Source organism: Anoplopoma fimbria, chromosome 20, assembly GCF_027596085.1.
Source record: "Anoplopoma fimbria isolate UVic2021 breed Golden Eagle Sablefish chromosome 20, Afim_UVic_2022, whole genome shotgun sequence".
Taxonomy (NCBI): domain Eukaryota; kingdom Metazoa; phylum Chordata; class Actinopteri; order Perciformes; family Anoplopomatidae; genus Anoplopoma; species Anoplopoma fimbria.
In genome coordinates this window covers 14,585,104-14,612,613 of record NC_072468.1, presented here as the reverse complement: position 1 = coordinate 14,612,613, position 27,510 = coordinate 14,585,104, and the positions used below count along the sequence as shown (strand labels likewise).

The following is a 27,510-nucleotide window of genomic DNA, read 5'->3' as shown; positions in this document are numbered from 1 at the left end:
GTCATGTTCTACTTTGTTGAGGTGAGTCTCCTGTAGGTAAATAATTTGGGCTTTGTCCCTCTTTAATTTAGTTATAACCCTGTCCCTTTTCTTGGGGGTATTTAAACCATTAACATTAAGTGACACCATTCTAACAGTCGTACCCATCTAATCCTAGATCAAAATCCCTATTAAGCACCATGAACAGCAGTAGGTGGAGTATACAAGGAACATTTAACATTGCATAACGTGCAATAAAACAGAACATGAAATTATAAAATGCAATAAAACAAAACACAAACTTCTTCCAAAGAAGGGGATGTCGTCTCCCCAAGTCCCGTTGGTAGGTTGAGGGGGTATCCTTCCTCTCAGAAAGGGCCCCTCCCTAGAACCGAAATCAAACCCATTCCGTAGGGCTCCCCTCCGTCTAGTCAAGTCCAACTCTTATTTTAGTCTCTCTCAATCAGCGTCAGTTACGTTGTATTTAGTAGAGGTCCGTTAACATACCTTGTAGGCCTTCAAACTGAGCCTTAACACATCCATTCGGGTCAGCGAGCCAGGCTCATTTTCCCCTTTGAAACCCCCTCAGCTTCTCCTTGGCAGCAGCCGCTGCCATCCTCCCCGTCCTGCTTCGAGTCGTCTGTTGCCATTCTGCCCGATCTCTTGTCTTCTCCCTCCCTGCGGTCGCGGTGCCTTCTCTCGGGAGATCCACCTCGTAACCTCTCTCCTTCATGTCTCTCGCCACGTCCTCTGCACTATCGTAGGTCTTGACTCCGCTTCCCCAGTGTATGCGCATCCTCGTTAGCGGTGTCTGGAAGCGGATCTGTTCTCTTCCTTTAGTATTTTTTAATGGGTCCGTATGCTTTTCTTTTCTGGACCACTTCAGTTGCATAATCATGGTCGAAAAAATCCTCTTCCCTCCCACGTGAATTTTCCTCTTCCATGCATGACTGAGCACCATTTCCTTGGTCTCGAATTGTAGGAAGTTAACTACCATTGATCTTGGGGGTGCGTTCGGCGGTGGTTTCTGTGCCAGGGCCCTGTGTGCTCTCTGTATCTGGAGTGGAGTGTCACTAGGTAATTCGAGTTCGGTGGTTAGGAAGCGCTCCAGATACTTGCTTGTTGAGTTCTCCTCCGTGTCCTCCGGTATGCCAAAAATGCGAATGTTATTCCTCCTCGACCTCCCCTCGAGGTCCGTCATTTTCTCCTGCATCTTTAGGGTCTGGGCCATCATAGCTAGCATCTCGCTCTTAGCTTCTACTTGCCATTCTTCCAGTTCAGCTACTCGTGTTTGGGCTTCCTCCATGTGGTCATGCTGCGTTTTCATGTGATATATCTAATTATTTCAAATGAATGGTTTAGATATTGGGAAATCAACCAATTGAATACTCTCCTGTAAACTGGTCTGCTGCAAGGCACTCATGGTTACAATAACCTGAAAACACATGGAAACATCTTGTGGTGTGATAATGTGACTTACGGAGTGACGATCCAGCAGAACCTCCTCGTAGGATCTGGTTAAGGACATCATCAGTTTCGCTGCTGCTTGCCATGCTATTCCTCATCTGCATTATAGACAGCTGAGAGCATAGGCTGGGCTGACGATCCATCTTCTTCACCGCCTTGAAAACATCCACCACCACCACCATCATCATCATTATCATCAACACCCTTAGTACAATCAGCATTTATGTAGCTGTCATCAATTGTGGTGTTACTTCCAGTGTTTGTGCCACTAAAAGGTTTTTATTATAATTTCACATGAGACCTGGACCCACCTTGTCACTGAGTGTGGGGTCATTCAGAGAGTACAGTTTGTTGGTGATGTCTTTGCCAATGAGGTACCGAAACACCTCATTTAGGAAAGTATCTGACTCCAGAAAGTAGGTGAGCCTCTCTCGAGACCAACACAGGAATTTACAGTTCTCCTCTGCCATGATGGTCACCTGTCAAACACATAATTTGTCTTTCAAAAAAACAGTTGGTTTAAGCTCTGACCCATTATTCATCTTAACACTGCAGTATTTAAACAGGCCCTATTATGCTATTTTCCGGGTGCATATTCTAATCTCAAGTTACAGTTACATGTTTACATCGTTAATGATCATAATCCTCCTTGTTTTTTCATCCTGGCTGTCCTGCAGCACCTCTTCTCACCCTCTCTCTGAAATGCTCTGTTGTAGCGCTTGCTCCTCCCTCCAGAAAGCAAAGTCTGCCCTGATTGGTCAGCTAGCCTGCTCTGTTGTGATTGGTCAATGTTTCACATTTCTCCAGAGCTTCAGCTCCATCTCTCTCTTTTGTTGTTTGAGGGCCAAACTAGCTGGAAGGAGTTTTACGTCACTTCCGTAACATTATGACCTTATAAAGTTACGGAAGTGAAGGAGAGAATTCAATCGAGCCGTTTCAGGCAGCTCAGGAGCAGTGTTTCTGAGCGGGAGGGTAACTCCTTTTAGGTGTAGACTTCAGGTTTTAACTCTACGGATCTTTTACATGTAAAAAAAATATATATAACACACTAAAGAAGAGGAAAAAAGTGGAAAAGCATAATAGGGCCACTTTAAGGCGTGGAGATGACAAGGCAGGTGAGTCTTCATTTGGGACAATCAAGCAATGAAGGCACATTGGCATGTTTATCCATCTGATTTTCTAATTACCTGAAACTTTTCTCCTCTGTGCATCTCAGTGGACCTGAACTCTGGAGAGTCAATGAATGAATTGGTATAGATGTTGTGAAGGAAATGGCCTCGATACGATACCTTCATCCTGTCACAAAGAAACGTCAAAGTCAAACTCTGATTCATCTTTAAAACAAAAGTGCCATCTCTTTTAAGCCTTAATCTCTTTGTGTTGACTGGTGAACACAAAAAAGTTGTCACTGTTCCTCTAATGGCCATTTAGCCCAAGTTCTCTTATAAAAAATTAACTGAAAAAATGAATTAGAAAGTTCCAAATTCACAAGCTAGTCAGACCAGTATTGATCTGTTAGCTTAACAGATAACTTATAACCAGAACATATTGTGTTAATGTAAGCTACACTAATGTGGATCAAAGGTAACTTTTATAAACATTTAAAGTAGTTATTAATATTACCCTATTTAAAGTCAAAGGGCCTTTATATGCCTCTATTTTCACTCCACTTTTTTTATTTGTCAAACATATCACTTTACTGAGTAATATTTAAACACCCCTTTTTCACTGTTTTTATTATGTTAATAAGCCCTTCCTTCTGTTTTGCTAAGCTCAAAGTTTCTGTAAGGAATCAGTGAAGAGCATGGGTGTTGAAAATCGATCAAAAATAAGCGTTCAAATTTTAAAGTTTACCCATGTTTCTTTTCTTAATCCCTTCCTACTTCCAACCTTCTTACTGTTTATATTGTAAAAATCCCTTCCTTCTGTTTTGCATATCCAGTTAGCTCAAAGTTCTGTAAGGAATCAGCATTAAGATTATACTGCCCGAATTTGAAGTGGATCTGAAAAATTTCCTAGTATCAGTTCAAGTACAGCGCCTGGAAATGGCAAAAAAACCCACATGTAATTCACACAAAATTGAATATGGCCAACTACATGCTGGGTTAAGAACATGGCCCCAAGATACCTTTTTTTAGGTCCACATGTGATAGATGTGCTTACCAAATTTTGTACATCTAGGTGAAACATTCTGCCAGGTCTGCATTGTCGAGAATTTTGTACAGCATTAAAATCATATGAGGTAAATACATTTAGGCCTTTAAATGTGTGTGCAAAGTGTGGTTCTGTTTCAAGCACTTTTAGCCCTTTAAAACACCTTTGTATTTCTTGGCAAAGGAAGCATTGCCAAGGTAATGGTGTTCTACAAAAGGTCAAAAGCTTCATGGGCTTGCATTATGAACACTTACATTTGAGAAGAACCATTTGGTGTGGATCTGACTTACATACTAAGTGTAGTAAGCCAAAGTATCGAGACTGAAACTTTCTATTACCAGTAGGTGGCACTGTTGGAGTTTGATTTAATCCTGACTGCACCAAAGAGACTGCAGTCAGTAAGAGAGAGAAAGCAAGCAGGAGCACAGATGTGAGCATAATGAGTCAAAGATTTTCCAAATCCCATGAGAAAAGATGGAGAGATGTTATGCCAGGAAGAAAGACACATGAAAAGTTTGCCATTCCACAATCAGTAAAAGGCAAAGATATATTATGCGAGGACTGTAGGCATTAAAAAAAGAAAGAAATATGTTATTTAAGGAAAGGTGGTTGTTCAAACATCATCTCGACTCTAATAGGTATTCAGTACAGAATAAGCAAAGAATTGGAGCAGTAGATCAGGTTTCATCAAGTCCGAACTTCTGTAATCCAACATTTTGCCGAGCCCGTCCCCGGGTTTTGAAGAACTTCTGGATCAACCTTCATCTCAGAACCTCAGTGGTCACTAAATTCAAAGGTAAGCAGAGCCTTTATTTCTGCTAATTCTGAGTGCAGGCAAATCTGAGCATTTTTCAGCCTAAAGAACCTAGCTAAATCATTAAGAGTAATACAATGCATAAGGGTTCCGAGGGTTCCGGGACAGAGGATATCACGTTTACAGATTGTAAAGCCCTCTGAGGCTAATTTGTAATTTGTGATTTTGAGCTATACAAAATAAACTGAATTGAATTGAAATATATGCCTGAAATCTAAATAATAACAGAAAAACTAATGTCACTAAAATGTGTATAAACTGAGAACACTGATTGGACAGAGTTGGATGTAATTATGTGTTTTATGTGTGTATAAGTCTAACAAAGTATGTGTGGTGAGAAAAGAGAGGATGAGTGGAACCCATCCATGTTGAATATGCTCCCTGCTGCTGCAACCCCCATCGTCTGCACCCCCTGTAGGTTGCCTCCTCCACCCCCTTTCCCAAAACATTCAGCTTCCTTCCACCCTCCTCATAGACTGCACTTCCTGAACAGCACCCCAACCCCTCTCCAACAACCTACAGCACACATCCCCCACCCTCCAACTTGTCCCTCACAACAAACCAGGTGAGAAACCAATTGAAGAAAATCAAAGCGAGAAAGGCCGCGGGTCCGGGTGGCATAAGCTCAAGGCTGCTCAAGTCCTGCGCAGACCAGCTGTGTGGGATAGTGGAGCACATATTAAATCTGAGCCTGAAGCTGGGGAGAGTGCCACAGCTGTGGAAAACATCCTGCATGGTACCAGTACCAAAAACCCCGCAACCCAACCTCAACAGCTACAGGCTGGTGGCACTGACATCCCACTTGATGAAGACGATGAAGAGGCTGGTCCTTGTACACCTCCACCCCCTGATGAGCTCATCTATGGACCCACTTGCCTACTACCTGGCATTGGGGTGGATGATGCTGTCATCTACCTGCTACTCAGATGCCTCTCTCACCTGGAAAAGGCTGTAAGCACTGTGAGAATCATGTTTTTCAATTTCTCCAGTGCCTTCAACACCATCCAGCCTATGCTTCTGAGGGACAAGCTGGAGCAGACAGGGGTGGACCACCACCTCACTGCATGGATCCTGGACTACCTCACCAACTGTCCACAGTATGTGAGGATACAGGAGTGTAAGTCCGAGCTGGTTTCCTGCAGCATGGGGGAATACAGAGAACTGAACCAGGACTTTATAGGATGGTGCCAGCGGAACCGCCTCAAGATCAACTCGAGCTTGTGTTGGACTTCTGCCGGGGTAAACACTCTCCTCCGGTACCAGTGGACATCCAGGGAATGGGTGTTCACCTGATCAATAAACTGGACTGGACAGACAACACTAACACACTGTACAAAAAGGGTCAGAGCAGACTCTATCTGCTGAAGAGACTGAGGTCCTTTGGAGTGTAGGCTGCACTCCTGAGGATGTTTTTCGACTCTGTGGTGCCATCAGCCATCTTTTATGGAGTGGTCTGCTGGGGCAGCAGCATCTCGACAGCCGACACGAAGAGACTGAACAGACTTATCAGGAAGGCCAGCTGTGTCCGGGGGTGTCCACTGGATATGGTGGAGGTGGCGGGAGACAGGAGAATGATGGCTAAACAATCATCCCTGTTGGACAACACCTCCCACCCCATGCAGGACACTCTGTCAGGACTGTGCAGCTCCTTCAGCCACCGGCTGCTTCACCCCCGGTGTGTGAAGGAGAGGTACTCTCCATCCACGATGGATTCATCCACTGTGGATGAATCCATCGATGTTCTGAAAAGAACAAGGGAGATGCTCCTTCCTTCCTGCTGCTGTCAGGCTGCACAACCAACTCTGCTCCCAGTAGACCACAAATACCAACAAAAAAAACTGACTCTATAAATCCACTGTGCAATATAAATAATCTGTGCAATCCACTGCGCACTGTACTAACAGCTATTCCGTCTGTTTATATAATATTTGAGTTATTGTTGATTTTAACGTTTTTTACTTATTTATTATTCTCTACTGTTTGATTACTTATTCATAATACTTGTATTTATCTGTTTTTTTTTACTTATGTCTCTTGTTTGCACTATCAACTCTGCTGCTGTAATCCTGCAAATTTCACCGCTGTGGGACTGATAAAGGATCATTTTATCTATACAGAAGGGATATCGAAGAATATGAGGAAAAATAGGAGAAAAACAGAACACAGCCTGACAAGGAAACACGGGAGCCAGCAGGAGAAGTTCAATAATGATATGAAAACAAACAAGCACACCACTAAGGAATTACGACCTCACGGATGATACAGATTACGACATAAATGAAGAAGAACGCACAACATTGTTACGTCAAGAGAAAGAGACTTTAGCCCCATGTTAGGCGCTGACAGAGGCCGCAAATAAGGAAAATAGGCAATTGGCAAAGGATATAATCACGGTCAGGACAATGATGAATGAGGTGAGCTTAAACTCTCCATAGCCAATGACAGTGAGGCTGGAAGGCAACATGATAACAGAGGAACAGGAAGAGCGGAGGATGCTACAACTAGACAACATACAAGATAGGTTAGATGATCTCAGCCAATGCACAATACAGCAAATGCAGAATGCAACTCTTCCAGTGGTGAACACATACATGAATCTGAGAAGACCAAACACAGTATGTACCATGGTCATTCATGAATATGGTTGGACTGTCTGGGAGGATACCAGACCTCACAGAAGGAGCCAACAAGTGGATCACTGCCTTGGAAGAAAACATAGCTGAAGTAATACTGGCCATTGGAACTGTCAAGGCTCTACTCATGCACATAGTTGGAAAACATAAGACTGAAGAGATCTTCAATGGGGCACAGCTGCCAGCAGCAGTAGCAGGACATGGAGTCGAAAACGTAGGTTTTGGCGGACATCGCAACCAAGTATGGGCATCGGTGAGAAAACACTACCCAGAGAAAATGGAACCCTCAAAACTGGAAGGTGAAACACTGACCGAAAGTGAATGTCCATCAAAGTTCCTAAATGCCTTCCAACGAAGATGGAGAGATTAAACAGGAAGTGCTTGGAACGTCAACAGTACAACAGAGACTTTATTCAAAGTAATCTAAAGTAGGTTACTTAATTGGACCATATCAGTGATAGGGGCCATACATGAGCAATTACATGCAACCTCTTTAATGGCCTTACAAAACGATTTACACGAGGCATTCTATTAGCAGAAGACCAAGGAGTATGTAGTTATATTGGAGAGGAGTGTTGTACCATTATCACAATACACACAGGAGAAGAGGGTCATCTGATCAAGATTTCATGGTGAATATAAAAACATCTAATAGCAGTACCCAGCAAATCCTCCCATATGATACTACAGAAACCTCAACACAGCTTAAACCACAGCCAACACTTAATCACTATGCGATGCCTTGACAAAATGTTCTATGACCATCACCGACCTAAGGTTCAACCAAGCATAGGATATGCCCCTTACAGAGCAGTTCCAGCCGTCAAAACATGGCACCAGATGAGAGACCCCGTCCCTACCAACATGAGACGTCCCCAGTACGCCACACCAGGACCAAGGGAGCCAGACTGGATGATGCCGCAACCAGGACCTTCAGGCCATGGAGCACCACCCCATGACCCACTTTCCTGCGCCATCTGCTTTAAGATGACGGACCAAACTAGCAACCTTGTTCACCGAACACCATTCCCCTACTGGGTTTTCAAGATAATGAGTCATCAGTCAGCTCTGGCCTCACTCTCACTACAACAATGTTCTGCCCCCACATTTTTATGTGTTGCATCAGAGACACCAAGTGGTGTAAAATGTTACTGCATTTTTGTTCTTATATTTATCCCTCCTGTCTTGCCATAGTTAGTCCTTTTCTGTTTTTGACTCTACTGAGAGGACATGCCAGAGTTACTCTTCACTTTTACTGCTGGTAGCATTGAGGGTCTAAGTCTTTTTTTTTTTAAAGAAAAGAAAGATTCTCACTAAATGCTCTACACTCTAATATGGATTTCTGGGTCTTTATTTCATGGATCTACTGTTAGCTATCTGCTAAGCTTACCTGTACAAAGCAAGAGCAGAATAGTAAAAAGCCTTAATACTTAATAATACTTAAAACTTAATACTAGTCTGCCGTCAAAACAAAAGTGAATCATAACACTGCAGACAACAAATACAGCAAAGCATAGAGTTAACAAGCTATTATGGAGGATGGTAAATGGTAAATGGACTGTACTTGTGTAGCGCTTTTTAGTCTTCCGACCACTCAAAGCGCTTTTACACTACATATCATCATTCACCCATTTACACCCATTCATACACCGATGGGAAGGGTTACTAAGGTGCCCCCTGCCCATCAGGACACTAGTTAACATTCATTCACATTCATACACCGCAGGAACAGCCTGCAGAAGCAATTTGGGGTTAAGTGTCTTGCCCAAGGACACATCGACACGGACTGCTGGAGCCGGGGATCGAACCGCTGGGGATCGGTCAGAACATAGAGAAGAACACTCTCTGCTCGACAAACAAGATGGAGAGTCTCAATACTCCTGTTGTTCCAGACTCTCAAACCAATCTAGCCGTACCTCAACACACAGTTCTGCTCTCACCAGAGCAAGAGCAAAAGCGGAAGCTGCTCGGGTCAAGGCTTTGTATGCTCAAAGAGAAGCAGACATGTTAATCAAGCAGGCACGGACAAAGGCAGAAGAATTCAAGAGAAAAGTGGAACCGAAGCAAAGGGCAGCTGAGTTACAGGCAGACCTCCATGCACTGACAAAATTAGCTACGGTCAGCAACAGCACAAAATCACAATACGAGAACCTATCTTTTCATCAAAGCACCAGCAAAACATGGACAACGATGATGCAGATAATCCTGGTGTCTGAATTAACAATTTTGGGAGAAATTAATGACCACACATTCCAAGAAATGCCAGCACAACACCAGAGCATGAGCACAGCCAACATTCAGCGAAGCCACATGAGCCCTTTGAAGTTCCTACAAGAACAACGCCGCCCCCTCCAGACTCCCATTAAACCGCCTGAAGGTAAAAAACACTTCATGCTTTATAATGCAACTCCACATGTTTAGTCAGAAACAGTAGACTTATAGATTTATATTATTCTTAATAGAAAACGCTCTGTTGAAGAAATTAAAGGAGTTTCCTTAGCTCTCAGACAAGGATAATGAGAAACTGAGGGAGCTAGGGTACCTGTTGCTAGAACTAGAGGCAGCTATAAAAGATGGGTTCTTACCTGGACTCCCTAAATGAGCCCCACCCTCTAAGAAAATGTTGCGGGTTCCTCAGCAAGACTTTACAGGACAGAAAAGCTTACCTGAAAGAGAAACGTATCTGTTTCAAGTCTTGTGCCCCAACAAGTCACCTCGCCATGGACTGTGACAAATCTGTGCAGTGCAAAGAGTGCAATAGCAACAGACACCCATCTGCACCCAGGGCCAGCGTTATGGAAACCAGTGAGCTCGGCTATTGATGAAGATCAAAGCAGGGAGCAACAGGATGATGAGACTCCAGAGATTATGTCAAAGTGCACAGAAGTCTGTGGGGACTCAGTTGGGTCATGATCATGCTCCAAAATATGCCAGGTCAGTGTCTACCCTGCAGGTCAAAGAGAGGAAGCTGTTAAAGCATAGGCTGCCTTCGTAATAGGTTCTTATCCAAGTCCGAGCTTCTCAACTTTTTGGGCATTGGAGCTGGTGCTGCGCTATACATCCTCAAAACATGCTCAGGGGTCATGGAAACATCAGGACGGCACGCAAATAAACTCATAGATGGCAACGCACATATCCCTTTCCCCGCACTCATAGAGTGTGACATGACGCCTGACGACTGTGCAGAGATCCCCTCACCAGAGATAGCACATCATTATCCCCACCTCAAGCCAGTGGCAGATAAAATCCCAGTCATTGATCCTGATGCAGCCATCCTCCTTACATACGTGTACATAAGGTGCGCAAACAGTACAATGAACCCAACAATGCACAATATGCTCAACAACTTCACCTTAGTTGGGTTAGTGTTGGAGAAGTATGTCTCAGGGGAGCCCACAAGCCAAGCATCATCAATGTTTACTGGACAAAGATCCTACCTTATGGACGTATGTCTTATCTTAGTCTATATGCTAGTGTTATCCATTTCAAAGAGAAAGTTAATAACAGGACGTAGCAGTAGCATGAACGAACTGAAAGTTTAAAAAGAGACAGCAGCAAGATGATAGGCTAACCATGTAGTGGTGTCGCTGTGCTATTGGATTGAGGAGACCGCTGATCTAAACAGCTGATATCATGATTGACACCACCGAACAATGACAGCGAGGAAATCATGAGTGAGCATACGTGAGGAGAGAATGGCAGATGTATGAGAAATAAACTACAAGACTAAAGCATATGAGAGTATTGTCTTCATGACTGAACTTACGCTAGAGCTTCATTTCTCTCAACGCCATCCTCTTGAAGGGACTAGATTTGAATAACCTTCTTCTTGGAGTACTTATATGCTTCCGCAGGGAGCGGATTGCATTCACAGTAGATGTTCAACAGATGTTTTACTCTTGCACAGTCTGTGAGGACCCAGAAGATTTCCTGAGATTTTCTTGTGGTTTGAAGGTAACGACCTCGCAAAACAAGTGACAGAGTACCGATTGACAGTTCATGCCAGCTGTAGCCATTTATGGCTTAAGATGCGCAGCACAAGAAGGACAGAAAGAACATGGTACAGATGCTAAGCAGTTTGTCATGAGGAACTTCTATGTGGTTGATCGACTGGCCTCATTTTCCACTGTGGATGAATGCATCGATATTCTGAAAAGAACAAGGGAGATGCTCAGTCTATGATCCCTTGGGGTTTGCAGCATCAATCACGATTTAGGGCAAGGCACTTCAGAGATATCTCTAAAGAAGAGTATGATTTGTATACTCAACTACCAGTAGAGAAAGAAATTCAGTGGAAGGCTTTATCAGCTGAAGCTTACCTTAGGGCAGTCAATACAGAAGGACACAGTCATGTTGGGTTTATCATGGGGAAATCAAAGCTTGTTTGGAGCTGTGTGCAGCTGTCTTGGCAATGGATATTGCAGACCTGATAATGGATGAAAGTGATGTGTTCAAGTTCTACACGGACAGCAAGATTGTACTGGGCTACATTCATAATGCATCCAGGAACTATTGTGTCTATGGGTCTAACAGAGTGACAAGAATCAGGAAGTCCTCTCACCCAAGTCAGTGGCACTACAAAAGAATCAACCATAATCCTGCAGGTCGTGGATCTAGGTATGTCCCTGCTGCTCTTCTGAAAAACACCAATTGGTTTTCAGGTCCGGCTTTTCTCTCGAGAAGTGAGATGGGTGAGTTTTCACAGCCAGAGATATTTGACCTTCTACATCCAGAAACTGATGTAGTAGTTGGCCCTCAAGTTTCAGTTACAGTCGGGTTTCTCGGCTTTAATCGTTGTGGAAGGTTCTCCAGCTGAAGCCAGAAAAGGATGAATTCCTTCAAGCAAGACTCATGCTTATGAAAAGCCTAACACAAGACCTCTTCAAAGAGCTTCTCAAAGGGTGAACAAGTCTAAAGACGCAGTACACTCAAGTGTTTGGACCCCATTAGTGCTCACAGTGATCTGCTGTGAGTCAGAGGCAGAACATCATCGGCTGACATGTCCTGGGACGAAAAGCATCAAATCATCATTCCCAAGAGCCATCATGTCTCTACCCTGCCGGCAAGACACTACCACGAACAGGTTGCTCATCAGATTCGAACAGCCGGACTGTGAATAACAGGAAGTAAGGGATTGGTTTTAAATGTGATACACAAATATCACAAGTTAGAAGAACAAAAAATGTCTGACTTACCTTGGATCCCCCATTCACTCATGTTGAACTTGACGTTTATGGGCATTGGACCATCTCATCGCGCAGGACCAGAGGTGGCCATTCAGAAGCCAAATGGTTGGCAGTCATGTTCAGCTGTCTGAGTACTAATGCGGTGCATATTGAATTTTCTTGAGAATATGACAACCTCCAGCTTTATTAAGGCTTTGAGTAGATTCACCGCTATCAGACCACTGCGTTCAGATAGGGAAACAAACTTCATTATCACTTGCAAAGAACTGCAGATTAACTCAGAAGATCTAGAGTTGAAAGCTCACCTGCAAGACAAAGGCTGCACCTGGACATTGAATAAGCCACACTCTCCTCACAGAAGGGGTGAGGGAGAGGATGATCAGAGTTGCACGCCACATTTTAGATGCCATGTTGTTAAAGGAGAATTGTCGTCTCTCACATTAGGTACTTGTGACACTAATGGCTGATGTCATTCACTCCGTAAGTCGCTTTGGATAAAAGCGTCTGCTAAATGACTGTAATGTAATGTAATGTAATGTAATGTCATGGCAATCATTAACGCGAGACCCCGTGTTCCAGTGTCCTCTGATCCTGATTCGCCGAGCTGACACGTGGCCGCCCTTCGACAAATTCTTACAATTTTCACAATGAAACGTTATCAAGGGGTTAAGGCTGTTCTGACAAAATGTGGGATGGATCTGATTAATCAGGAGGATGTTAAAGCACACAAAATGTAAATTCCTAGTGCTATGACAATTATTCTAAATAGTCATGTAGATGTCTTCAGGTTGGGAAATTTGGACAATGTGTGGCCAAGATAAAACAACTTCCTGTTTCATGGCGAATGGTGTATTTGAAACACCATGAATACATAGTTTGATAACTTTTTGATCTTTTGACTACTTTTCACTGCAGAGGTCTCAAGTTTGTTAAAGTACAGCTGCTTGAAACGGTTAACAAACATCATAAAATTCAAAATGGCTGACTCCCTGTTGGGTTTAGGGCATTCCTCCAAGAGGCTATTTTGTATATCCCAGCACATTACATGTACCTACCATGTCTCATTCAGCTAGGTGAAACGCAACGTTAGGGCTACTCAAAAGGAGGCGTTATCGAGCCAGTTTGTCTTAACTCAACTCAACACCCAAATCAGATGGCTACAATGCCTATAAAAAGTATTCACCCCCCTTGGATGTTTTCCCCTTTTGTTGCTTTTATACATGAAATCATGGTCAATATAATTTGGCTTTTTTGACAAGAATTTGCAAAAAAAGCGTCTTTCATGTCAAAGTGAAAACAGATTTTTACAAACTAATGTCAATTAATAAAAAATATATAGAGTAAATTAAGTGTTTGCATAGATATTCACCCCCTTTAAAGTGACTGACCTAATTCAACAGAGGTCCAGCTAGTTGATGCCAGCAGTGTCACAATTAGTGAAATGGAGATCACCTGAGTGCAGTTGATGTGTGTCAAGTGATTGTAGTATAAAATCACCTGTGTCTGGGAGGTCCAGTCTCTGGTTCATCAGTATTCCTGCTACAATTGCAACATGAAGACAAAAGAACACTCCAAGCAACTCAGAGAAAAGATCATTGAAAAGTATAAGTCAGGAGCTGGCTACAAAAAGATTTACAACTCACTGGACATCCATCATTAAGAAATGGAAGGAGTATGGCACTTGTTTAAATCTGCCTAGAGTTGGCCCTCCTCACAAACTGAGTGACCGGGCAAGAAGAAGACTGGTGAGGGAGGCCACCAAGACACCTACGACCACTCTGAAGGATGTAAAAGCTTCAGTGGCTCAGATGGGAGAGACTGTACATACAACAACTGTTGCCCGGGTTCTTCACCAGTCGAAGCTGTATGGGAGAGTGGCAAAGAGAAAGCCACTGTTGAAAAAAGCTCATATGAAATCTCGCCTGGAATTCGCCCAAAGGCATGTGGGAGACTCCAAGGTCAATTGGAAGAAGGTTCTTTGGTCTGATGAGACTAAATGTAGCTTTTTGGCCATCAGACTAGACGCTATGTTTGGCAAACACCAAACACTGCACATCACCACAAACACACCATCTCCACCGTGAAGCATGGTGGTGGCAGCATCATGCTCTGGGGATGCTTCTCAGCAGCTGGCCCTGGAAGGCTTGTAAAGGAAGAGGGGAACATGAATGCAGAAAAATATCGCCAAATCCTGGAGGATAATCTGACTGAGTCTGCAACAGAACTACGACTTGGGAGAAGATTTATTTTCCAGCAAGACAACGACTCCAAGCATACAGCAAAAGCTACACAGAAATGGTTCAAAGACAACAAGGTGAATGTTCTGGAGTGGCCAAGTCAAAGCCCAGATCTCAATCCAATTGAGAATTTTAGGCTGGACTTGAAAAGAGCTGTTCACACCCGATCCCCGAGCAACAGCTTGAGCTGTTTTGCAAGGAAGAATGTGCCAGATGTGCCAGCCTGATTGAGACATATCCACACAGACTCAGTGCTGTGATGTGGCCAAGTCATTTTTCCAGGTCCTAAGCCTCAAATGTTTTGAGTATTGCTCCGAATACAATCATACAATCATGCATAATGGTTAGCTCAGCATTTAAATATTGATTATCTTATGCAGTTTGTTTTTACTACACATCGACAATGAAAATCCCCTGTGCCCCTTTCATCCCTATATGCAAATTGTAAGGGATCACATTTATGTTGCACTTCCCTAAGAACATGGTTTAAACAATCCTCTCAAGGCTCTTAACCCAATTTTCTTCGAAATATTCATTTTTATTCCGCCACATTTTTTCAGCATTTCACTCGTCCACATTTTTCAACATGCAAACTTCTTTAATAGATCAAAACGGACATTATTGCTATTAATTTTCTCATTTCTACCTTTCATACTTTCAGAAATATTAAAAGGAATATTTTCAACCTTTCCCACAATTCACTCTTAATACATAATTTCAGGTCAAAACAAAGATAAAGTTGTGCTCTTTCATACAATGTTGCTTTGGAAGCAAACAGACTGAAAGGGAGAGGATCCCAAAGCAACTGCCAAATAGGGTTTCATGTTAACCGTCACCAAATTCAGCAAAAAGTACAAATTTTCTAACCTACTACCATGCCAAAATTTTGAATACTACACACATACATTTCACACAATGGGTTTATTAGGGTGTCCTAAATCCTCACGTCAAATATTAACGCAATAGGAGTTGAGTTTTCTTTTCTGGGTAGAAGGAGTATGATATATTCTTATCAGCTTAAACTCTTTGCTATGACCTGTCTACCTGAGGAGTCATTTAGCAATAACAGCTGATTGAGATAAGGAAATTATTGCATTTTGACACCAACAGACAAACAGACACACACACACATACCAAGGACTTAGAGATTGTAAGGCAAAGGGCCTTCTCTTATGATACCCCATTCTTATGTAATAACTTCCCTACGAATATCAAACAGTAACAGCACTTCAAAATCAAAGCTTCATAGAGTTAATGTTTGTTAACAGAAGGCTCGGTATGAGGCTTTGCATGGAATAACAGCCCTTGTGATATCAGCCAGACACAGTGCATTTGTGTGTCATGTCCCTGGCTGTCATTGCGATTTGAGCACAAGGGGGTAGAGAGTATTTTTGAGGACTTGGAGATTTTTAGGAAAAGGGCCTTTTCCTAAGATAACTTCCCTATGGAAATCAGACTGTTATTCTGCTTATCTCCCCGTTTGCCCCCACCAACCCCCTAAACCTTCAAAATAAAAGCCCCATTGAGTAATTGTATATTAATAGGAGGCTAAAGATGAGGCTTAACATACAGAGTTCTTATAGGATAACCTACCTACGGTGATCAGACAATCTACGGTTTTCTCTCTCCCCTTTTCTCCCTTTAAATATTTTAGCATACAATGATACTTTGATTTCTTCCATCTCTATAACCCGCATATATTTTCATCCCTAAATGGTTTATGAAAAACATCATTATGCATTTCTTAAAATGGAGTGAAAAGTAGATCTCTAAATTTCTTAAAAATCTCTAATGGGAAGCCATCGGGTCCCTGTGCCTGTAATTGGTCCATTGCCTTTAAGATTTCATTTGTAATAATGTATTCATTCATTTACTTTTCATTTAAATCTTCTGGTAACCTAAGCAGAGATAATTTATTCAGAAATTGCTCCCACATAGTTACATTTAATTTCCTCTCAGATTGATTCAAGTCATAATTAAATGGTTCGAAATATTTATAAAAAACTTTACTCTCGCATTTTCCTTTCTTTCTCTTTTATTTGCCAGCTGAGCAGTTTACCTGAATTATCTGTATTCGTAGTAGTGATACTGTGTTCTTGCCATGTTTGCCCTTTTGGTTGTCAAATTGTTGAATGCACAGTTTCAGGGTATTACTATTATTTTATCTTTTTATATATTAACATTGTTTGCCACATGTGAATTTATTATTCCTTTCAAAACATCCCATAATATGCTAGAGGAAGCAGAGTATGTTGTTGTCACTGCCACACCAGTCTCCCTTTGTTTTTTTCCGTGTTTTTCATTGTGTCTCTCTCCCTCCCTTCTGCTCCTCCCGATCTGCTTTGCCAACACACCTGCCATCCTCATACCATAGCCCTCCTGCATACACATTAGGTTTGAATGGGCTTTTCTATTTCAGCAGACACTGGTATTTGAGCAGCAGCTTATGCCATGCCAAGCCTTGAGGGCGTTTTTTCTTTGTGCTCTAAATCATAAAATATATAGCTTATGAAGTTCTAATGGTTAGTTTTAACATAAAGAGTTTTTTGAAAAAGTTAAATGCACAATTATGAGATAATCTTCATGATTAAAAGCATGATTTCTACCCTTGAATAAAAACAGTAAAATACAAGCATTATGAAGACAAGAACATAAGCTTTCACCATAGCTTCCAATATAGCAAGTTCAAAACTAGACCCAGATAAGATGGCCGCCATATGGTTCCATCACAAAATGGTAAGTCATTAGAACATGTCACATCTACCCAGAGTCAAACAAACAGCACATACTTTCCTTTGAGGAGAATGCTGAGGCGTTCGTCCACAGAGGTTTTGTCCTCAGCAGCATAGACCTGTCCCTTCTTTAGTGTCTGGATGGTGCAGAACTGCCCTGTTAGCCTCTGAAACAGAGCCTCCTGCACATGGAGAGGCTCAAACATCCGCTTGTAGACTGACCGCAACTCCCTGTCGATCTTAATCTGGCAAAGCACAGTTACAGCCTTAAATCAACCTTAAATGAAAATCTAAAGAAAGAAAGTAATTGTCAGAGTTAGACTTCTGGGACCACTTGTCTCGGTTGGTAATGATTTAATGACATGGTTCCTGTCAAAGAGTGAGGGAAAGGACTTCCTACCAGTTATCACAAAAGGGCTAGATTTATATATACCATGAATCCCACTGCTTTTTCTTCCAAGTACCTGCCCTGCGTAGCTTGTTGAGGTTAGGCAGTGACCTTGAGTGGTAAGAGGTCAGGATAGTCCATAGGTCAGGGTATAGGACCAGAACAGATTGGGTTGTCGGTACCTCGCACAAGCATTGAATCTTGACCAATCCTAGCTCTTCAATGCTATGCAGGTTGGATCTTGACAAGAAAAGCAGTGGGACTAATGTGTTTCAATTTAGGGGATGTAGGGGGTGTGTGCATGTGTGTGGTCTGAAATGATAGAAAATAAACAATACACATCAGGAATCATCAGGAAGTATTGTAATACGCTCATTCACAATTATTATCAACAATTTAGCTTAACAAATGAATTGGCAAATATGTGTCTCCAAGTAATACCAACAAATTAGATTTATTAGTAGTGTGACATAATTGACGAATGAAATAGTTTTAAAGAAAAGTCTTGCATGCTGTAAATCAACTCAAGGGAGACCACGTGTGTGTGTGTGGAGATCCTGCATGTGCAACTCAAACATCTGCACACGCATATTTCTTTTATAAGTGATTTCACATCACCCCGCAATGAATATCAGCTCCTGCATCCCCTGGCTCGCGATTTCTCTCACTGCTCTTCTGCTCGCAAAACTTTCACCTGCTTGCTCACAAGTGGTTTTCCTTTTTGACAGTAAGTGGGCGAACCCAGTCATTATGGTACCACTGAATCTAATTGGTTACATTAGACACAGCTCAAAGAAACTCTCTGATCTGTAGCTCAGCAGAAGATCGAAGGTTCCATTCCCGGCTCCGCTAGTCCATGTTGATGTATCCTTGGGCAAGACACTTAGCCCCAAATTGCTCCCGTAGCCTGTGCTGCAGTGTATGACTGGGTATGAATGCACCTTGCATGGTAGCCCCTGCCCTCAGTGTATGAATGGGTGTGAATAGGTGAATGACAGTGGTGTAGTGTTAAAGAGCTTTGAGTATTCGGAAGACAAGAAAAATGCTATACAAGTACAAGTCCATTTACTGTTTACCATCTCAATTGACTAAAACATGATATCATATTTAATCACACTGTTCTGTTTACAGAACATAATTGAGAAAAATGCACCCCGTCAAGAATCTGGAGCCACAGTTAGAAACCAATGTATATTAGCTGTTCGCCAAGTGAATGCCAAAACTTAAACCACTGACAAGTATTAGTGAATACAAAAGGAATTCAATTCCTTTACTGCAGTAAAAGTACTAATAGCACACTGTGAAAATAATCCACTACGAGTAAAAATCATGCATTCAAAATCTCAGTCAAGTGTTATTATCAGCAAAACGTACTTAAATGGTAAATGGACTGTACTTGTATAGCCCTTTTCTAGTCTTCCGACCACTCAATGTGCTTTTACACTACATATCATCATCTACCCTTTCACCCCCATTCATACACTGATGGCAGGGTTACCATACAAGGTGCCACCTGCCCATCAGGACTTGGAAGACGGCTTGTTCAGAAATTTTCTGACCTAGGTAATGAACGCACCCCCAAGAATCTACACGAAAGCCATCTCAGCCTGCTTAGGGGAGCCAAGCCAGCATAACTTAATACAGTAGTCACCATCGTATCGCTTATTTCTGGCTAAGAAGTTGGCCTCTCCGACAGCCGGATATCAGGGGATTTGTGTCTGTGTGCAATAGGTGTAGGAGGTCTAAAGGGCCAACGCTGGATGAGGAACCTTGTCTGGTTGGGAACCTCGCTTGGTTATGAAGGGCAGCTTCAAGACCTTGGCCATAACACCCTCAATTTGGAAGCCAATCTGACCCCTATTGCTTCACTATAAACACCACAGCTAATGTCTTAAGCTCTATAATCACACTGCAACATCATGCATAATAAACAAACAGAGCATCTGAAACAATCTGAGCCAACCAAATTATTAAATAACATAGCACTGAATAACACCATTTTAACCTTAGCTTGTATCAGGCATGTTTATCAAATGTATGACCACATCATTTACTACTGTCAGCCTATCCCAGGGGAAGAGCTCTCTTGCTTTAAGGAGACTACTAAGTGCCTTCAGAGATGAGCAAGACTGGACTTTGGTTGAAATATACAATATACAAACCAGTTTAATTTGTTTTTTGCAATATAAAGAGGATAAACGGTTACAAACATGGATCATGTAAAAGAAAAAAAGTAAAATTAAAGACAAAAAGGGACTCTGATTCTTTGTTGTCTCCTATTTATCCTCTTTACTTAGCGCTTCTTTAACCTCCTGGTCAATATATTTAGAAGACAACTAAACATTGTCAAATCATTGGCAGCTGTTTAGTTTATCTTATAATTTATGACAGGCCTGTTCTTTAAGTTAACACTTTCTTGTTGGCCCCACTTTGAAGGTTCCTGTCTGACTTTTATTTACTGTTGTTGCAGTATCTACACTCACGACCTGTTTCCTCTGCTGTCTCTGGCAATTATCAGGTCAGTGACAGCTCAACCCAAGGTTCAGCCTTTTCATATATTTACTATTCAGTCAACAAAGAAGCAATATGATTAAAAAATGACAAATAAAAGGAGAGAAATCGTAACTTGTCAAAGATAATGGAATTTAAATTAATCTTTTTGAGTTAAATCATATGAATAAAAAGGTAATCGTGCTTTGAGATAGCACTTATTATGGCTAAAGGTTACAAGAGTCACGTTTCATATTTGTCAGTAAGGCATGAAATCCACCGTATACCTATAAGTTTCCACTGTCTAAGTGTGCCAGATGCCCAAACCATCATAATGTTGCTGTTTTTATTGTCAGGCTTTTAGGGTCTTGCTTCTCACTCCTCAGGAAAAAGATGTGTTAGGTAGCATCAAAGTTCAGCTGCAGTGCACAGCAATACCACAGTTTCATAATGTTTCAAGTATTTGTTTAATCTCCTATTTAATAAGTAAAATAATTAATTGATGAATCAATTGAAGAAAGATAGGTTTTGGGTGTGGTGTGTTGCGGACATTTTTGGTGGTTACCTTAACACCATAAAGAAACACATACCCTTCAGTTTAAACATTCAATCAACATTTGGAGATACATACATGGTTGTCATTGGACAGGAAGGGGATCAAAAACTGTCTTCTGCAAATTAACTAAAGCTGTCACACAAATGCAGTGAAGGAAAAAGTACAATATTTACCTCTAAGATGTAATGGAGTAAAAAGTACAATATTTACCTCTGAGATGTAGTGGATTAGTGTTTGGTGGTGGATCGCAAACCACCTTCATACCGCCACCTAGCTACTGTGTCAGGAGTGATATCCGTCAATCCAAAGATGAGGATTGTAACCAATTCAATTTTGTGATACAATGACAACTGGGTCTGCCCACATACTGTCAAAAAGAAAAAACACTTGCGAGTGAGCAGGTGAAGGTTTAGCAGGCAGAAGAGTAGTGAAAGAAGTTGTGTGCCAGGGGACGCTCCACACTCTCAAATTATTGTTTTCTTTTTGTAGGCTACAATTTCGCTCGAGCATTTAGAGATATTCTGCGCGAAGTGATGTGAAAGCGCTTGCAAAAGTAATATGCGTGCGCTGCTGTTTGAGTTGCATGCGCGACATCTCTACACACGCTTGCACGTGGATCTCATTCCTGGTTACGGATATTGACATTGATTTGATTTGCCCTCATACAGAAGAGCATACACAGCTCAGCTGCAGCAACTAACCACTAAGCTTTGAAATGACTGATTGGCTCTGATCTTATTTCCAACTAAGGAGTGCTACAGCAAAGACTTTACAACAGTTTAGCTGGTGAATCACGTTGATTAGTTGCAGTGACGGAGAAGGACAGGTCTCCTGTCATATTATCAAAAGTCCCGTGTGATTCTATCAGCTTGCTGGAGGCCCGTTAAAAACAAATCCCCAAGGAGGATATGCTGCCTCCAACCTAAGAGAGTGTTGGAAAACACTGAGGCTCAATATAAATTAACCTACTGTTCCCCCAACACCTGAGGCCAGTATTTCAATTATGATGAAACATGGCCTGAATGTAAAGTAACTGTTATGATGCATATGAGGGCATGCTGGTATACAGTAGAACTCACCGGTCTACGCTTGTACAGGAGGAAGAACAAGTGCATGAAGTTGACCATCAAAAATACAACATTCCAAACCATCACATCCAGGTTGCACCTGTACAGAGTCGCCCACACAATGAAGAGACCACATCCTGTCAGGGTTAAAGACACAGAAGAAAGATGTAGATATGCCTAGACACAAATTATTAACACTTCAAGTCAAAATTCAAAGTTGAATACTTCAGTCTAGTTTAATATCCATTACTTAAGACATCATTGTGTATAACTACTGTGGCTCATTTGTTGTGCTATGGCTTTTTACTGCTTGCTTGTCTGAATAAACTAAAAACATTAATAAGCAAAACAAAAGTATAGATTCATCAACATGGATTACTGACATGCAATTTCATAGACAAATAGACAATCACTACAATGTGACAAAACGTATGTCTATTTTATCCATCATCTTGTTGGCTTCAAAGTCCTCAAGTTAAACATACTAAATCTAGAAATAATGATTCAGTTCAAGCTAACACCATTTATTTATCATTTAAACTGATTTCTTCATTGAAAAAGATCTATTGTATTAATATAGTTATGACCCATCTAGTCTTTGATAATGAACATCCGCGATTATTTTAGTTAACTTACAAGAAAAACTACTGTTGCTCTGTTAGTTTACTTTTACTATGTTCTCTATCTGTTTCTGTTTCTCTGTAAAAACCCTCTGAGACTAGCTTGTGCCAAAGGGCAATACAAATAATTGAACTGTGAAAATATCCCATACATCCGGCTGCTTCCTGTCTCCACTCTCCTTCTAAGCATAAGATAAACATGTCGGAAGGGCTTTTTCCATCCGCCATTCTCTCCTTCCTTTATCTGCTATGTCAGAGCCTTTTAGGGCCTTCGCTCTGTTGAAGAGATCCCTGTTTGAGCAGGACAGCTTTTTTTAAAATCTAAATCTTCCAAATTTTAAAAACTGTGAACGTGAAACTAATGCTCAACTACATTGTGTTAATAATTTACCAATACTTTGGGACTTGTGAAACGAGTGTAGATCTGTAGTGGCTGTGATTCATTTTGTATTAGCAAATATTCCAAAGTGCAGTATTATCACCACATCAATGCCATCGGCAGGTGGCACTGTGGATACCTGTCATCAAGAGGAGGCGCAATAAGATCATGTGCAGGCCAAGGGTGGTGGGGATGACCAGACCCAACAGCAGGGACAGGCTCCCCAGATGGAAGAGGAGGTGATGGGTCTGCTCCCACTCCTCGCAAGAGGTAGCATTGAGCTCCGAAACTAGGACTATTGGAGTGACCGGTGGGAAGGAGGGCAGCGTGGTGAAGAGGAGGGGGTGCAGCTCTGGGGTAGAAGACATCTTGCAGTAGGGTCACCTTGAAAATTAGGGCAACATGAGAGAAAATGAAGCAGTAGATGATGATTTGCTTAGGTCGTATAGATAACATGCTAGTCAAAATACTATTTATGTTCATTTAATTAGTTTGCTTGTTCTATTATTCTACATTATTGTCTTGTTAGAAAAGATTTTTGAAAGAAAACTGTATATGCGTATCAATTATTATATTTCTTTGAACCAGTTTTTTACTTTGTATGTTTAACAGATAACATCACCTTATAAAGGTGTTATGGCAAACATGTTGTCTATTATACACATCCAGTAGCATTCATGTATTAATTCATTTAGAATTCTGTTAGCGTCAACCTGATGAATGTTGATTATTCACTATTCTTTTAGCCCTCGTTTGGGCTTATCCAAAAATCTAAAAGAACAGCAAATCCAATTTGTGAACAATTTCAAAAAATTCCAAGATGTTTCTCTTCTAGCCTTGCAGTCACACCATATAAATAACCAGAATTGCCAAAACTTTTATTGTGTTACATATTTGTAGAGGTTTGTTAACAAGTTAAACCAGATAGAATGCTTTTAATTAGCTGAATGTACAGTGCACAGAGCCACTACACTACAAGTGGTAGAGTAGCAATCGCATATGTGGAACGTGTCCTCCAAGCAGGCTGTATAAACAGGACTACCACTCCTTGTACGTGTCCATTTGGGAGTATAACCAAGGCTTAAGTCACCGTCAACCACAGTGCTGACAGACAAAAGGCACTCCTTGAGTGTATCTGAGTACAGCTCTTAAACAAACATTAGAACACAAAAATAAAACTGTGACAATGTTCACAAGCTTCAACAATTGAACATTACTGTGCATGGGTGTGCCTGTGTATGTGTATTTATATCTGTATGTGTTTGAGAACCTGTGCAAAGTACGTTAGTCACCCCCCTGTCCCTCTTTCCCATCCAAGCCCTAGGCATGCTGAAATGAAAGAAAGCCTATGTGCTAAATGCAAATTAAATGTTGGTTTGGGTAGGTTGTAAAATTTTTCACATGCTGCAACTATCCCAGAGTCTTGCAGCTTACACCTAACAACTAAAACATTAGCACTTAAATCTTTCATGGTAGACATAACATTATAATAATAATAATTATAACACATAATAATAATGATTATAGTTTGATGCATTTAACTACAAAGCAGGCAATGCAATCACTAAAATAAATGGAAAAAAAAATCTTACCACAAATGTCATTTTTTTACTATAAACTTGTCAGTGTCTCTCACAGAATGTTACTTCCTAACGAGGAATAAGGACTAAACTGAGCATGTGCATAGAGATTCAGGTGTTTTGTAGCTCTTGTCCTGCATGGAGAAATTTAAAGTGTTACAACTATCCTTTGTTAAAACCAACACTAGTCTCCCCTACATGTAGTTTTTGTCTAGTATAGCTGACAGTAATGCTTTTTTACTGGAACAAGCTTCTTCTCTTTAAAAGGTGAAAGATAAGAGGTTTGGAGCATTTTGATTGCCTCTCAATGGCTCTCAACATTGCGAAAGCAGGCCGGAGGCCCACAGCTAATGGTACTAACAGCGCTTACAGTGCAAACAACCACAATAGTGTTGACAAAGTTAACAGTGTTTATCTGAGGGGGAACAAGATAGTGGGTGCTACGATTTCTCAACAAAGTTGTTGGTCAGTACAGCATTATTAGCTGTAACAGCAATATGATCACAGTTCAGAGCAGCCGGCGTAAGCTAGCCAGAGGGGCACGCTCACATGCACAAACATGCACTAAAAAGCATGCTCAGTCTGCCCTGGTATGTCAACACAGCAAGGTGAAGCTAGGTAAAGACACAGAGGGAGAGCAACTTTATCCTCTGCTTAGGTAGACATTGTTCCACTATATCTTTACATAGCAACTACTTGTTTGCTGCTCTATCAATCTTCAGAATATCAAATATAGCTCCTTTAAGTAGTCTTCCTGACAAATACAATTGCAGTATTTTGGAAAAATACACACAAAAAACTCTACTTCATTCTACTGTATTTATTCAATTAGTGGTTTTTGTTCATATTTTATATTTAGCTGCCTTTGCTTTTCATTGTTATAAACTAATTTCTGTTTCTCATTTTCATCCATTGTCTAAATTAAATGTGTTTTGTGTCTCTGTCTGACATTGCACATACAAAAACAGCTATGTCGGGTTACATCTTTGCTAAAGACTAAAGAAAAGTTAATATCGCAATTTCAAATATCGACCTAAACACATAGCTCCTATAATTTCACAATGGCTTGCACAGGATGCTCCTATAAATATTTGGCTTCAACTGTTGTACTCAAAGATTAGTGTACACGTGCTTGCAGTATAATTGTCACATTTGTTGAAAAATGAAATATTTTCCTTAAACGACATAATATTCTCCCAATGTAACAGTATCAGCTGCTGAGCTATATCTGTATCAGGCTGATGTGCTCAAGCACTGGGAGGGCTTTCATATAAAAATAGATGTGGGGATAGACCCAGAGGATTTCTCTTACGTTCAACTTTCTAACTTCTCGTCAAAGTACCGAGAGGAAAACGCCTGGTGACTTACCGATTCAGCAGCAGCCGATGGAGTAGCCAAATAGGAGAAATTATGTCGGTGAAATACTGGAGACACTGCCGGTGACTGCAGACTGAACCCTCAGATGGGGGGCGGCTGCTCAATGTTCGTCGCACATTCCTCACAGTTGACATTGAGAGACTAAAATGGGCAGGAAGGCGATAGCAGCGCGCTTGCAGTGACTGAGAGCTTCGAATGGGGGAGACAGAGCACAATAAGCCCGTTATCAGAACGACTGTAGACACACACCCCTCGAGCAAATCCGTAAATCTTTAATGATCCATAAATGCTTCTTTGACGGGTTTTTTTCGTCAGTGAATATGAAGAAAGAGTGGCTACTTCCCTTCAAATGGGCCACAATGTTTTTTATAATAGGCTATATATCCTCTTCTGACCTATCAGATATTTCTATAGAAAAGACCCGCATGCACTCATATTTCAGTGTTTGAATGTGTTTTGCAGTGAATAAACCCAATTCATTTTTTTATTTAATGGTGTTGACTTAATGTATGATTACTGAGTTATATCTATTATTCTAGTCTTTGCTTTTTTTCATTTGAAGTCATGCTGAAATTTGATTTATTATAATTATTACATACAGCTTTTTATTATACATTAGATTTTTTGTATATAAAACCCAAACAATATTTATTTTATATTAATGTTAACACATATATTTTGTATATTTTCATATTATTTTATTTTTAAATATTTTTATTCCTATTTAAAAAGACCTTTGGTGTAAGGATTTAATGAATTTGAATAAATAAACTTAACCCAGAAGGAGCTGGAAAGCATTGCTGGGGAGAGGGACGTCTGCTCTCTCGCCCTCAGGTTCAGCAGAATCTGAGTGTATAACTATTTGAACACGTCAAACATTTACAAACTTTCCTCTGTTATATTTACTACTTCTTCTGTTGACAATGTTGCATCAGCTTCAACATTTTTGAAAAAAATTATGATATCTTTCTGCTGGCAAACAACAGCGAGTGACTGTTACTGTGAATTATGTATTAAAAGAACTTCAAGATAGCATCTCATTCATTTTGATAAAAGTTGCTAACATATGCATAGAGGTTTAGATTAAGATTTAACAATTATTTTCATACAGTCATAAACTAATAGGATTAATATATGATGAATATGTATAGACAGTGACAACCATTTCGATTAATTTTATATATATTTGTTTACTTTGAAATGTAACCAATAAGTTAAAAAAAAAACAAGAATACAAAATTAAACTAACTGTAAATATAGCAAACTGTCAATTAACAAATCCTCATTCTCAATAACAAGAAGTATCAGAAGTAATAAAAAACAAGCTGGGCCAATGATACATTCTTAAACTGTTCAAAAGCAAAATAAAACCGAACCGTTTAATCCACATTATTGCACAAAGAAAATATTGATATTGAACAGTTTCATTGATATTTCACATGAGTTAATAGTCAGTTTATACGGAACAGTGTTGATCATTAAGTGTGACAGCAGCAGGAAGGAAGGAGCACTGGTTTCTCTCCTTCACACACCACGAGTGAAGTAGACTTTCACCAAAGGAGATCTTTATATACCCTGCATGCTATATTACAATAGATTGTATGGGATCGTATTTTAGTTGTCCTTCATTGTAGTTTCCCCATGGCAGTCCTACGACAGTGACATCCGCTGTTGAATCATAATTACTTAGTTTAGTGAAAATGTAGTCAGATTCTCTAAACAAGGCAGCTGCCTTTTCCTAAATTTCTATCAATTGTTCTTCACATATTTCCTTGACCCCATGAAGTTTTCAATCAAGGTCAAGAAAAAGTGTTTAGGAATAGACATTAGGAGGTCATTTTGCACTTTTCG

General features: G+C 40.8%; 1 protein-coding gene across 1 annotated transcript in view; it reads right to left on the bottom strand.

The window, feature by feature from the left end:
* bves (blood vessel epicardial substance) overlaps positions 1-25,785 on the bottom strand; it is a 31,334-nt gene extending 5,549 nt beyond the window's left edge. Inside the window, exons 1-7 of the mRNA XM_054622102.1 lie at positions 25,651-25,785; positions 22,842-23,086; positions 21,716-21,840; positions 17,260-17,447; positions 2,634-2,742; positions 1,758-1,925; positions 1,460-1,601 (exon numbers count right to left, since the gene is read on the bottom strand). Of these exons, the coding sequence (XP_054478077.1) occupies positions 1,460-1,601; positions 1,758-1,925; positions 2,634-2,742; positions 17,260-17,447; positions 21,716-21,840; positions 22,842-23,070 (961 nt within the window). The 5' untranslated portion in view covers positions 23,071-23,086; positions 25,651-25,785. The remainder of the gene's footprint in view (positions 1-1,459; positions 1,602-1,757; positions 1,926-2,633; positions 2,743-17,259; positions 17,448-21,715; positions 21,841-22,841; positions 23,087-25,650) is intronic.
* Positions 25,786-27,510: the final 1,725 nt, after the last annotated feature.